Here is a 13,951-nt window from a genome sequence, read left to right as displayed (position 1 = left end):
GAACCATGATATTTCCAGATATTGAAGACGCCACTAAACACATAATCGAAAGCCGAAAGTCACCTATCAATCCGCACGAGGCACACGCCTTGGAGGATATCATGTCTCTGCCAGCGTGCCAGCTTACTTCCAGCTATGAGCTACCGCCAGAAAAACTAACAACCCAATCAGCGCACGCATTGCATCCCGGACGAGGATGTTGCTCAAAACAATCTCAAAATGATTGACTTATCAGCATCGAACCCAGCAGAAAGAGCTGGCCTGCCCGGACCCCGGGGCCCGGTCTCTGTCATTAGCCCATCCATCCGCCTTCAACTCCGTGTTATTAAAAACAGGAGCGAGAAGTAAAAACAGTGGACCCCGCCGGATAACGGGGACGAAAAACGCCGACGAAAAACGCCGAACGAAGACGTGTTGGTGGTGCTCCTGCTCGTCGTTTGCTAAATAAACCGCTAAAGACCAACCGCTTTCCCCGGGCGGCGGGGACTATTAGACGGAAGCTACTCGGGTCACTCGGCCGATGACGATGATAATCAAGAGGATGATTAGCAGGGTAGAGGATATTAATTTGATAGAGCGCACGTCCTGCATTATGGCTCTGCTCATGGCAGAGCCAAGGCCCGCCAAGGTATCGTCCAGGTTTTTTGTTCGAAGCCCAAACTCGGGTTCATTATCGCTAGGGCGGCGGTGTTTAAGCGTTTAAGGATCGGACCCGCTTGCAGCGAGCAGGTGCAGGTGCAGTTTCGTCACACCATTTGGGCTCTTAATTTCCTAAATCGGACCACGTGTGCAGCACGTTCCTGACAGCTGCGGCCGGACAGTAGGACCGAACAAATCTGATATTAAATCCTACCACTCCGTGAAGATAACAGCACGGAGTTTCCGGATGTCGGGCCACAGCCTCGATACCTTCCCGTCTATCTGGGCAGCCTGGCAAAGTTCGAGATCTTGTAGAAATTTCCGGCGTGGCCAATCGGAGAATTAAGACACCGCCACCGGTTGGACCCCCTGAGAAGATTGTCTGACGTTCGAAATATCGTTCGGATAACGGACCGAACAAGATAACGAACGACTCAGACATCGGTCTAGTTGCCAAGAAGCTTCTGCCGAGAGGGAGAGAGCTCTCCAGAACGAATTGGCCTGCAAAGAATTTATGCAACACCGAAGGGAAGATGCTCTCATCCTCTTAACCGGCCTTGCCCCTTCCCGTTCGGGTACGGAGATTCCGGCCGAGGAGTGTCACACTTTTCCAATTTTAATTTACTTACACGACTTAGCCCTGGAAGCGCATTCAATTGCACTGCGGCGCACTCAAGACGTTAATTGAATTCAGACAAAGAAAGATTACGTTTCGCAACACACAGTTCGGCTGTTGGCCCTGTGTTGGCTGGCGAGATGTATCCCTTTCGAGCGAGAGACGAAACCGAATTAGGCTTGCCAAAAGAGCGTTCCGTTTCCGCTCGAATGACCACATTCCGACCGGATGACACCCGGCTGAATCCTGGCTGGATCATATGTGAGAGGCCCTTCGGCCCGGTAAGTGGATGAGCAAACGTAATCACCCCCCGGGCAAGGATCGCCCGTCCGGATTAACTGCTCATCCCGACGGAGCTAGGAGCGGTCCTTCGGAGGTTGCACTCAATCGCCTCGCCAAACTCGGCCGGTTGCGCTTAATTTACTGCGCCACATACATTGGCACATATGCTTAGGATCACGCCGCCGATGCACCGATGCGTGGCGAGCTTTGTTTCAAACATGAAAACACTCGCCAAACATTCCGCCGTCCGGGCGAAGGATCACATACGCACATGTGAGTGATGGTCTCTCATGTGGCTGCTGCTGCTAGCAGCTTATCTGGTCAGTTGGAGATGAAAGGTTGGGAAGAAATTGGAAAAAGTGAGCAACGGAAAAGGCTCCGAGGTTTCGTTCCATTAACGACCGCTCAAACAAACAACTCGCGCCGAACCCGATTCACCGAGTGCAATTACTGGTGACCGAGCCAATTGTCCAGTGATTGTGTCCTTCTTTTCTGTGGGTTTGCTTCGAAGGTTTCGGTGTACTTTTTGTGTCGAACAAGAAAAAGGCGAACAATTGATGACAATAGTAATGACTGTTCATTAGCTTCAGCAGCAGCCCCCGGCGGAATGGTTAATGAAATTTGAAACTGTTATTGAGATTACGTTCGGGGCACTTTCCGAGGCTTTCGAGGGTTTTCACAATGTTACACTCTTAAGTCGGTCAACTAAAATGGTTAAACAATTTCTTTGCTATTGTGAGAAAAGAATAGATAAATTCATGCCGAAATCGCCTGCTGAAGATAGCTGGCAATTGCTTCCCATGGGCGATTAAAGATAACTTTAAGAACCATGTAAGACACGAATAGAATTACTTTAAAAATGATTACACACAAACTTAGTAAGAAGCCTCGATATTTGAGTGCCAAGAGAATTACCCTAAACAACTGTGTTAGAGCATCAACAAAAATCTTTAATAATGTCACCATCCGAAGATGACACGAAAAGGTCGATAAACCAACGGTTACAGTTAACCATGGAAAATAACGCGCAAAGACTGTTTACGTGACTTACTCTTTTTCTCACGAACGAGTACACGAATGAGATGATTATAAAAAAAGCAAATATTCGCTGTCATCTGTTAAATTATCTTCTTCATCACCAAGCGCTTTGAATGTCCGAATCATGGACCCCCAGAAGAAACTTTGACAGAAGGTCTTTTCGAATGTCCTCTTCGTCCATGTTGACCAATGCCAATATAGTTAACAACATGGCCACAATCATCGTCGGAAATGATAAAAGCTTATCTTGCAAGATTGATCAACGGACAGGCTCAAGAGTCAGGAGTCAAGATTCACGAAGATATTTCAAAATTCAAGATAATGAATTTATGAAGAATAGATAGGAGTTCTTTCATATTTGCAGGCTGGATCTGTTGTAGTGTGTTCGGCAATGTTTTGCTATCGAAAATGAAGAGAAACAAACACTCTACACGGCACTGGTGCTTTTGGAATGAATGTCAAAGTAAACATGATTGTAAAGTTCTTCAAAGTTGCGTAAAGAAGAGAATAGGTGAACCACGAAGGTCACCAAGGAAACCCCCATTTGGAGCTCGACTAAAAAAAAACCTTCCGTTTTGAAGAATTCCGATGCTCTTGACATCCCTTTTACCAAATGTTAAATATCGTACCATACAACATCGTACCAATTGTATCCGTTATGATTTCTACCCGAGATACTTTTTCATACGAACTCTGAAAAGCAGTAGATTTGCCGGAGATTTCTCAAGCTGTCGAGCGCGATCGGCTAGAAGCAGCCAAAATAAATGCGGGAGGAAAGTAAGGTAATACTCGTAGCAATGCACGAAAGAAAATCAGTTTCCGTCGGAAGCTTCAGAGAAAACATTTGGGCAAGCGCTACTCGCGCTTTTCTTCTCGACCTGACGCAGAGGTTTTCGCGTGCTGTGCCACTTCTTAGCCATTTCAGTTTCTTGGGAGTTTCCGTAACATGCTGCCAGTGTGTGGTAATTTTTTGTAATCGGAAAAATACGCCACAAACATTCGTCAAAAGTTCGACGTCCCGGGCAGATGGCCCGAAACAAATCGGTTTTCTCGAGCCGCAAAATCACTAGGAGAATAGAAGCGACTGGTAGGTAGCATCAATGACTTGCATACAATGTCGCGTGCAATATTACATGCAAGTAACTGGTGTTACTTACTAGTCCATCCTGCTACCCTAGTCAAATTTAGGATTTTTCGGGTTTCGGATTTCTCCAAAAATTACTCGTTTTTCTTGGATTTTCGTCGTCTCTTCCGCTTTGTCTCCGAAACTACTGAACCAATCCGCGTGAAATTTTGCACAGCGTGCGTAGTTTTGTAACACCGGACAGTGAACAAAAGACAGTGCGACGCTCCCACACCTGCGGGGAGGTGCGCTCCCATACAAACACTAGGTAAAATTGAGCAAAACTCGGATAGTTTTCAAGCAATTTGAGCCAAATTCAGCTGATGCGAGTTTTGGCATGTACACAACGGAAAGCGAGAAGGGAAACCGATCAGGAAGCCAGGAAGTCCGATCCTCTGAAACGCAGGTCAATCGAGGAATGAGGATCAAATGAGGCGTAGCGACGCGCGCCAGGAACAGCTAGTTTATAATTAAATGCACATCCACGATATTCGCAAAAGATTTCTTTGAAGGGAACAAACTAAATCCCGATGAGCATTTACCAAGTTGAAACACCAAAGTAGCAAAACAGCGTAGTAGCAGAAATCCATTTCGGTGTCCTAGACTCAGTAGCTACTGATTGCAGTGCAAGAAATCTGTCAGGGACCCCTTCAAACAAAAGTCCAGTAGTTCGATGAACAAGGACAACGATTTCCATCCCACAGCGCTCTCCGAAATGCGGGAAGCGCATTCGTCCTTCGCACTTCCTACTCATACGGCGGCCGCTACTGCACTGCGACATTCATCCTCCGGTCCCGGGGACCGGTAGTGTACCGGGAAGCACCTACCCCGCGCCCCGAGGAACCAAGGAGGACCGAGACGTCGAATAAAAACAAAAAGCCCCGGTCAACGACAACGACCGTTATACCCGTGAAACCAGAAAATTCATTAATTTCCACTAATTTCGGGCTCCTCTCCGCGCTGCGTGAACTACGTACCTCTCCGAGCGCCCCGGGCGGCCTGGGATGTCCTCTGCGGGCCTCCCGAAAACCCCTCTCTCTCTCGCGCTGAGCACTTCTCCAGGGATCCCAGCCCGGCAGCGCGGCGAACTGTGACAAAATATTGTTGCCCTGGCGCGCCCAAGGCCCAACGCATCCTTGAAGGTCCTCGATGTTCGGAGCCCACCCGTCGTCGTCACCATCCGACGAGATGCCGATGATGACGACGATGATGATGATGCCGTGTGGTGAAGGAAGAGACAGAAAACCAACCCCGGAGCAGCAATTTGGCCACCCCCGGGGGCGAGTGTTGAAATGTGAACAATCCGGCTCACAGTGGTGCTGCTGCTGCCCGGATCTCCGTTCGTCGCTCCAAGGCTGGAGGCCATCGTCCGCAAGGATACGTCGGCCAGCGGCTGGTGACCGGCTGGCTGGGCGAGGAGAGTTGAGCGACTTTCAAGGCAACGGCGCAGCGCAAAAAGCATGCCCCGAAGAATGATAATGAGCTGTAAGCTTTGCCAACATTCCGTCTGCCCATCGGGTGTCCTTTTGCGTCCGCTGTTTTTTTCCCTGCCACTGCTTCGTCGAGCCCCGTTCCGTCCAAGAGGAACCACTGCGAGTTCCAGCGAAGGTCTCCGTGGCCCAAGAAAAAGGACTCGCAGTTTTATGGAAGTTCTCTCGCTCTCGCTCTCTCTCGGTCTGTTTGTCTAGCTCCGTTTCCTCGGAACCTCCGGGCAGGGTTCCGGGCATCCAGGGTGTCCTCCGTGAAGGCATCTAGCAGGCCCTCCAGTCACGGGGTCCGGTCGGTCGGGATGGCGTATCCAGTGGCGATAACAAGGTTAAATAAACAGTTTACAACCCCTCGCTTTGGCAAGCCATAAATATGTCCGCACGTCGCTCTCGGATACGAGTCTCTGACAGGACGGGACCAGGCTCCTTCCAGGTTCTATTGGATGATTGGTAATAAATATTTTGCATTTCGGTTTGTGTCCGGTTTTTTCATTTTTTCAGTCCTCCTCGTTGCGACATGACCTAGCAGACGAAGAACTCTTGGACCGAGCATTGTCGCGCGGCCTTCCGTTGCCCCGGGAGAACCTCCCGCGTACGTGCCGATGTCAAGAGGAATGAAGACAACCGTTTGATGCTTTGGTGGACAAAACGCGCGTTTATTGCGCAATGCTCTGGTTCATAACTCGGAGCTGTATGGGAAAGCAATAAAAAAAACGAAGACGACGAAAGAGCGGAATCAATTATGAGGTGAATTGCCTCGTCTTGGCGAAGAGCCTGGTATGGCTTCGCGGGGGAAATCTGGTCTAAGAAATGCGAACAATGTGACAACGAGAAGCACCCCAAACTGTCGTTTCCGGGTTGCGATACGATAAAGAACTGGCTGACTCTCAATCGGCCCAATTCAGGCTGAAATGGTTTATGGGATATCCTTTAGCGGGTTTACAATCCCGTTGAACGTCTATTTGGTTTATAGACACTTTTGGTAGGAAAAAAATGAGAGGTTTTTCTAGAGTAGTATGTGTAGGTAAAGCGGAAACATACTTAGCAGGAGTTGACGCTCGTAATTGAGGAAGAGTTCGAATTTATCGAACTGAATCAATCAATCAATAGAAATCATACTGATCAAACATAATTTCACTGCTTCTTGAAGAGAAAAAATACCGTTGAAGCGAAGCAATGGCTCGAAAAGTGTTATAAGGACTCCACTCCATCAGAAACAAACATATCCCTATTCGTTGTAGATTTGGCTCCCAGCGACTTCTGGTTGTTCACTGGCCTCAAGAAATGCTCATGCTGAGGAAATTTCGATCGAATGAAGAAGTTATCGCGGAAACTAAGGCCTATTTTGAAGATAAATATAAATCATTCTGCAAAAGTGGTATTGACATGTTAGAGTGCCACATTTGGCCACATTTGCCTTTACAGTGGCGATATTTTTAGCTCTACGTACATTATGAAGGATTCCTGAATATTTAAAACTGTACAGGTTTCTTCAAATTTTCCAATGTACTGTGAAGTAAAACGATTTTAACGAGTAGGACGATTATAAATCACTTCCAAAGACTCGAAACGTATTTGAATTTCAATCCCTACGTTTGTAGTTAGTTTTAACAATTTGAGTACAATGTTTTGTTGATAAACGATGCATACAACAATTCAATTCAACGATTAATTTCAAAACTACAAAATGGACCACCCTGCTCCATTGAAGGCAATGCTCGAAAACCCACCAAAGACTAGTGATTATAATTTTAATTAATTGATTGGATATAGGTAAAAGTTTGATGGAATCTACTTCAATCGAAATACCTTGCGGTACCGGACATCCCGTTCGTGGTGGCCCTTGTTTCAACCGCTTTGCCCTCTGTGGTTTCGGCAATAATTGAAATGTTTGGACCACTGGGCCACATTGGCTCGGGATGATAAAACCACAAAACCGTGCCCCGAACGCCGCTAAGGACCCGGTTTTGATTGCAGTTAAACAAAGTCCTACACAACCAGAACTGGGAGTGATACCCTTTATCGAGCTCGTGGCTCGTGTGTGTGTTGGAAGTTTTGACCACAAGAACTACCACAGTTCCATCGCGCAGACCACAACGTTCCAACTCGAAAAGTACTCGAACGGCATTCCAACTCCGGTTACGGTTTGCGGCTACAAATCCCCCAACAGTTTGTGTGTGGAAATAAGTCCCGAAACAGTTTGATAATTAAAGTTTATGTAGCGTAAGAGTTTATTTCAAATATTTTATAATTATTTCTTATCCACTAGTCAGTTCATTCCTCTATTCTGTAGTATAAATATAGCCTAATGCCCGTATGCCCTGCCCTCTTGAGCACCAGAGCTGCGCGAGACCTTTGAGCAAGCTGGGGAAGGCAGCTCGGAAGTCAGCTCCTCCGAAGGTCGTTTTGATCTACAAAACCTCGCTCGGCGGCAGCAGCAGCCTCGGTTTCTACTATCGAATAGTGTGCTTACACCTAACAGATCCTAACTCTAGTGGCCTAAGATTCTAACCGCGCGGAAGAGAGTCTCGACTCAACTCAAACGGCAGGTCACCCGTGGCCCCGGGGTGTGTTCCTTAGTATACCGGATGTACCTTACGTATTCTTGCTCCGCGTGGAGCTCGCTATTTTACAATCTTCCTCTCCCATCCTTACAGTGACCGACACCGACTCAGCAGTGCAGACGGCTCATCTCCAGACCTCCGAGCTGCCCGAAGTAGGGATAGCCGGACTTGGCCTCGGCGGCCAGCGCGGCCGATTGGTAGTGCGCCGCCGAAGCGGCGTGCGGATGATGATGGTGTGCCGCGTGATGGTGGCCCATGTTGTTCGAGAAGAACGTGCTGGAGATGGCGAGAGAGAGAGAGAAAGGGTTCATTAGTTACTGGCCGGCTTCGGCTGGGTGGCTTCGGCTTCTTGGGCAGCGAAGTGGCGCAAGTAACCTACCTGTAGGCGTCCCAATCGCTGGCGGACTTCTGGTGGGAAGCCACGGCGGCGTCCACGTTGGCGCCGGCCGCCGCCGAGGAGTAGCCACCGGCCACGGCGACGGCGTAGGACTGGGCCGCAGCCTGGGCCTGGTGATGGTGGGCGGCGGCGGCAGCAGCGTGATGGTGGTGGTCGGCCATGCTGGCTCCGTGCTGGGTGCCGTTGTCCAGCATCGTCGAGAAGTAGTTGTAGCCACCGGGCGGCGGAGCCGCCGAAACACCGTGGTTCTGGGCCATCTGGACTCCGTGGTTGGCGTGGTGTGGTACCGGGGACACCGAGGTGGACGGGGCGCCTCCCACGTGGGACACTGGCGGACTGACCGAGCTCGGGGGGCTCATGGACGCGGGCGGACTCATGGTCGCGGACGTCGGATGCATCATGGTCTGGGCCAGCGGATTGTAGGAGGTTTGCGTCGGGGCGTGCATCGACGCCGAGGGTTGGCCGGGGCCGGCGGACGAGTACTGGGCGGCCCAGGCTGGCGTCATCGAGCCCGGGAACCCGGCAGCGGCTGCAGCGGCGGCCGCTGCGGCGGCTCCCATCGGTGATCCCGATCCTTGATGCTCGAACGGCACCTGATACTGGGCCGCCGACGGGTACATCTGCTGAGAGCTCATGTGCTTCCGGAGTCGGGCCCGCCGATTGGAGAACCACACCTGAACGCGGGCCTCCGTCAACTTCGTCTTCTGGGCGAGCTCCTCCCGAGTGTACACGTCCGGGTACTGGGTGCGGGCGAACGCAACCTCGAGCGCCTCCAGCTGGTCCCCGTTGAAGGTGGTCCGGCAGCGGCGCTGCTTGCGCTTCAGCGTGATGCCCGGTTCCGACTCGGTGTCGGAGTCTTCGTCGCACGATGACCCACCCAGGATGCCGTTGATCGAGTGGTTCCCGCGTAGCTCCGCTAGACCGCCGATGGAGTCGTCCCGACGGCCGCCGCCACGCAGCAGCCGACTGATCGAGCTGACCGATGGGGCCGTCGTCTTATCGCACAGCCCGTCCTTGATCAGACGGTCGCGGATCTCCCAGCTGAAGATGCCCGGGTTTACCTTGCGCAGCTCCTCGATCCGGAGCTCGATCTCGGGTGTCGAGACGCGTGGTTTCGAGCCGCCGATTACGCCCGGCCGGATCGACCCCGTCTCCTGGTAGCGGTTCAGGATCTTCGACACGCAGCCGTGTGAGACGCGCAACTGACGCGAGATCACGCACGGACGGACCCCGGACGCCGCCATCTCGACGATCCGTAGCCGGATGTGGTTCGGCAGAGGGCGCCCATTGATGAACACTCCGCCCAGCTGGTTGACGCGTCCCTGACCTGGAGCAAGAAAGCAGAGAGAGAGAGAGCACCGAGTTAGACGGAAGGTCGAAGAAGAAGAAACGCCATCAAAGACCGCGCGCATCGCGAGGATCAGGAAGTAGGAGAATGAAGAAACGCGGCCCAGGGATCGACAAGGGTGTGAAACACTGTTCGGGGATGACAGGGATTGGTCGATTGGAACATAGAGAAACCAATTAAACTGCTTCCGCCCTCGGGATCGCCCATTCCGGTTCCGGAATGAAACCCGTCCCAACTACCCGGAGACCTATAGGTCTGGGAAAGTTCCAAACCCAACTAGCTGGAAGAGCTGGCTTCGCCCGTGCGGTTTTTGACCGGTGGCTTGGGCCGGACCGTAAGTCGTAATCAATTACATCGCAGGATCTCCGAGCCGTCAAAATGGCGGCATCCACCCCCCCGGGGGTCATTAGGCTACCGGTTCCGCCGACTTGGGCTCTGCCCCGTCTGGAGATGCCCATTTTTGGGGCCGTCCGCCTCAGGTTCATTTATCATCACGCTCTTCGCAGGCTACCTGTCAGGGGAAGCGGGCCTCTTGGGGCCGCGCTCGGTAGCCTAATTAGAAGTTAATGGTACCGACGGCCGTATCAACGACACGCGGACTCCTAATGGCTCCAACGTCCGGAAGGTGCCGGCAAGGGACGGCAGACAACGAGCGTGTATCAAGATAAACAAGAGAGCGTCCAACAGAGGTTAGAAACAAACCGTCCGGATTCGGACTTCTGGTGGTTCGGAAACTGGCGGGAGCATCATTTGGCATTCTTCATCATGGGAGCCTCACCGGGCTGATCGGGACCGACCGTTGGGATCGTCGATCAGGGTCTGCCCTCCTATCAGGACGGGGGCCAGCTATCGATCGTGGGGTGCGCATGAATTACCTACTGCCTCCTGCCGCCCAGCGTAACACGTAATTACAGCCCTGCGCGCACCGATCACGATGTTTGATCTCCGATTCGATTGGGGGCCGCGCACACTGTTGGGGAGAGACCTACCCCAGAGATACTTTGCATCTCAACAACACCCGCGACCAGCGATCACTCAATCGGGGGCCCCTCCACGGAAGCGCTACCACCACACGTCGTAGCTGTCCCCCGCGGGCCCGGGACCGTCGAATATTCCAATAAATCCCCGTTCGGTGATACCTCCGAAGGTGACAGAGATAAAGTGCGCGAGTGGTCCGGCCGGCCCCATTGAGGCGTTGAGAAGATAAATGGCCGCGCCCCCCCCCCTTTTACGTCGCCGGCGGAGGGTGTTGAAGTTTCATTAAACACTTCACGCGCAACTCCTGGGGCACCAAGATCCGGACCTCGCGCGGAGATCGGAACGGTTTTTGATCAATTGATTAAAATGTACCGCGATCGATGCGCCCTCCCTGGGGAAGGGGGCATGAGAGAGGGGGTCTTGAGTTCCTCGTCGCTTCGCCTACACGGAGGAACGATCGCCGAATTAAGCGAGTTTTGGTCTTTTTGGTCCCCAGCCAAGTCCAGACCGCGGCCGCCAAGTGCTTTATCATATAAATTGATCATTTTTAGTTTATAAATATATTAAATATCGGTATAAATTATTATTCCACGGGAGCGAAAGAGAGAGAGGGAGAGAGAGCGATCGCGAGAGATCGGACGCCCTGGAATGCGATCAGCCCAGGCAGGCAAAAAGTCCATCCTGGAGCCAATAAATTCCTGGCGATCCCGCCTGGGAGTCAATAAATTCCTGGCGATTTATTTCACGCGCGCGCGCGCACGCGGGGTGGCGTATGGCGTACCGTGGTGTCTTGCGAGATGACGCATGGCGGCGTTGAAAGCCGGACCGGACCCGGAGCCACCAGCGCCGCCGCGGCCGCCGCCGCCGATCACGACCGAAAATAACGACGCCACCCGGACCCGGGCCACGGGCTCTGCGCCGGCCGAAGAAAGGTAATAAAATATTCCGGGGCACCCATTACATTATCATTATGAAGCATCGCCAGCAGACTTCCAGCAACTTCCCTGGGCCAACGGAGGTCGTACCGTATGGCGTGGCCGTGTGGCGTGTGGAATGTGACGCGCGCGAACACGTTTGGCGCGGCGCGGCGCGATGAGATGAGTGTGTTGTGTTGTGTTGTGTGTTGAAAAACAGGAATTACTAAAATAAGATCAAAGAAATATTGCCGCCCCCCACCGGGTTCCAGCCGCAGGGGCGGTGCGGCACACGGGAGACGAGGAGCGACGTAGCAGAAGGACGCGCGAAAGCAAGAGAAGCCGAAGAACGGACCGACGGGAGATGCTCGACCGCGGACCGCGCACCGTGATCAGCAGCATCATCAGCGAAGATCTCTCTCGGAGGCCCTTTCTCAGACGCGCCAAACTGTCTGTCGGATTTTACGATCACACACACACACACACACAGAGGCGAGCGCACGCCCGCAAAGGCCCTCTCGCTCTCGTTGAGGCTGAGGTCCTCCAGTGGCGGAAGGTGGGATTGGCTTTAGCCGTATCTTAATCCCTGATCTACAACAGGGCACTTTCTGACTTCGGGTCTGGAACGCTTTTGGAACCTTTCCCGGTGGACCGCGGGTAGTTTAGTAGAATAGCCCCATCCCGAGTGGTTTGCATTGTGAGGTGAATCATTGTTCGAATCCTATTAGGCGGCTAATTGAAAGAAGTGCGCAGGCGCGCGACCCGGCCCAGGGGACAAGTAACATATTTGTGGTCATTAATCTTGGGTCCCCGGCCCGAAAACGGTCCCGAATAAAGGCGGCCGAATCTGGGTAAAGGATATGCGAGCGATCCTTCTCGGGATCGCGCCCGCCAACCGTATGCCAACTCGGCGTCTCTCGGCGCACAATTAATGGTGCAACTATCAGTTCCCGGGCTATGATCCCGGGCTATGATCCCCCTGGACTTGGACCCTGCAGCTGTCGTAATTATCGATATCGAGATATTACGATATTCGTTCACACCCTCCCCGGGGATGATTTATGGCCGTGCGCTCTCGGCCGACCGAAAGCCGTCGGCAATCTCGATCACTTACCTTGGAACGGGTAGCCACTGAAGATCGGCGACATGTTTAGGCTAGCGACAGCCATCGTTGCTCAGATCGCGTGTCCTTGACACTTGACGTCCTCCACAAATCACGCACGCTCTTCTCGGCCTCCTTTTCGTCCTCGCCACACACTCTGATCGTTCTCTCTGATCGTCCTTCGGCCACAGTCTCAACGGCTCACTTCGGCTCACGGTCTCGCTCACTTGTCACACAAATGGTCGGAAGGATCCCGAAAACAACAACGACACCAAAGACACAGACAGAGATCGGTTGGGTCACCCAGTTTCCCTGAAGATCACCTTTTTTCGTTCTCAAACTTCAAACTCCTTTTCCGAACAGCGTCTTAAGAAAAAGATCCGATCCCGAGAGAGAGATGCTGCCCGTCGGAAAGCTGCCACCTTACTGATTCGGAGTCGGTGCCGGCCAACAGGTTTGAGCCGAAGCCGAGCCTTTTCCACGGCCCCGTTTTCATCTCCAGCTTCACTTCTTCCACATCCTGCGCTCCCTTCGCACATCGAAAGCTCGCGCAAAGCTCGCGCAGGACACGCCCACCGAGTGACTTAAGCGGCTCGAGTTCGTCGAGTCGCTCCGAAAATCGATCAAACCCACGCCGAGCGCCCGGATTGGTTGGGTCGGGCCCTCCGGTGGTTGTGTGTGGTCACAGTGTGAGGGTTGCGTGTGTGTGTGTGTGTGGCGGGGCCACCAACGGAGGAAAATTAATGTCAACTTAGTTGGCCTGGTTGACAAATGCGCGCCCGATCCGTGGCCATCAGCGCCACAAAGGATCTGTTGTTCACACCCGTCCCGTCGGTGGTCGTGTCCTTTGATGTTGCCCGCCGTCGGTTGCCTCGGTTGGGTGTTTATTTGAGGAATGTCCTTAACACAACGCACACACACACACTTCGTTTTGGTAACGTCCGCAAGGATCAATTAATAAACGGAGGAGCCGGGAGTCGAGGCGAGCAATAGAATGGTGTCGATTTTAATTACTAATTTATCACTTACAAAACGCTCGTTTAAAAATGTTTACCAATTCCCCGTCGACTAACCCGACAGTTGATGTTTTCCCCTTTCTACATTCCACAGTTTAATGTACGAAATACAGTGTTCTGGGTGGCACTAGAAACAGCGCTCCAAGTGCTATGTGTGGATCCCGACTATCGATCACATCGAACGGTGGCCGGTCCGGTGCCCCGTTGGATCGAATCGAAGAAAAAACAGTTGCGGACCTTAAATGGAGCGTGGAAAAGTGAGTGACATGTTTCGAAGTTGCGTGTAATTTCTTTCACTGGCTTACGGTCGGTTCCAGTTGCATCATGCATCAGCGTTGCGTTGCCAGACAGCGTTACAGTACAGTGCATTAGCAACATACACGCAACCTTATTTAATGATTTGGTGATAAACCATATAACACTGTATGGTAAAAAAATAACGAGAAT

At 52.2% G+C, this 13,951-nt stretch overlaps 1 protein-coding gene across 1 annotated transcript; it reads right to left on the bottom strand.

The window, feature by feature from the left end:
* Positions 1-7,856: 7,856 nt before the first annotated feature.
* LOC128268678 (protein gooseberry-like) lies at positions 7,857-12,555 on the bottom strand. Its single transcript, XM_053005855.1, has 3 exons — positions 12,501-12,555; positions 8,129-9,473; positions 7,857-8,025 (listed from the first exon to the last, which is right to left on the bottom strand). The coding sequence occupies exons 1-3, from the start codon at positions 12,553-12,555 to the stop codon at positions 7,857-7,859; spliced, it is 1,569 nt and encodes a 522-aa protein (XP_052861815.1).
* Positions 12,556-13,951: the final 1,396 nt, after the last annotated feature.

Source organism: Anopheles cruzii, chromosome 2 (assembly GCF_943734635.1).
Source record: "Anopheles cruzii chromosome 2, idAnoCruzAS_RS32_06, whole genome shotgun sequence".
Classification (NCBI taxonomy): Eukaryota; Metazoa; Arthropoda; class Insecta; order Diptera; family Culicidae; genus Anopheles; species Anopheles cruzii.
This window is presented reverse-complemented; position numbering and strand designations above follow the sequence as displayed.

Excerpts from the sequence above, each read along its gene's own strand:
- LOC128268678 (XM_053005855.1), bottom strand. The coding sequence starts at position 12,555 with ATGGCTGTCGCTAGCCTAAACATGTCGCCGATCTTCAGTGGCTACCCG. Across the intron at positions 9,474-12,500 it reads CAGTGGCTACCCGTTCCAAG|GTCAGGGACGCGTCAACCAG; the intron begins GTAAGTGATCGA and ends TTCTTGCTCCAG. Across the intron at positions 8,026-8,128 it reads AGCGATTGGGACGCCTACAG|CACGTTCTTCTCGAACAACA; the intron begins GTAGGTTACTTG and ends CGCCATCTCCAG.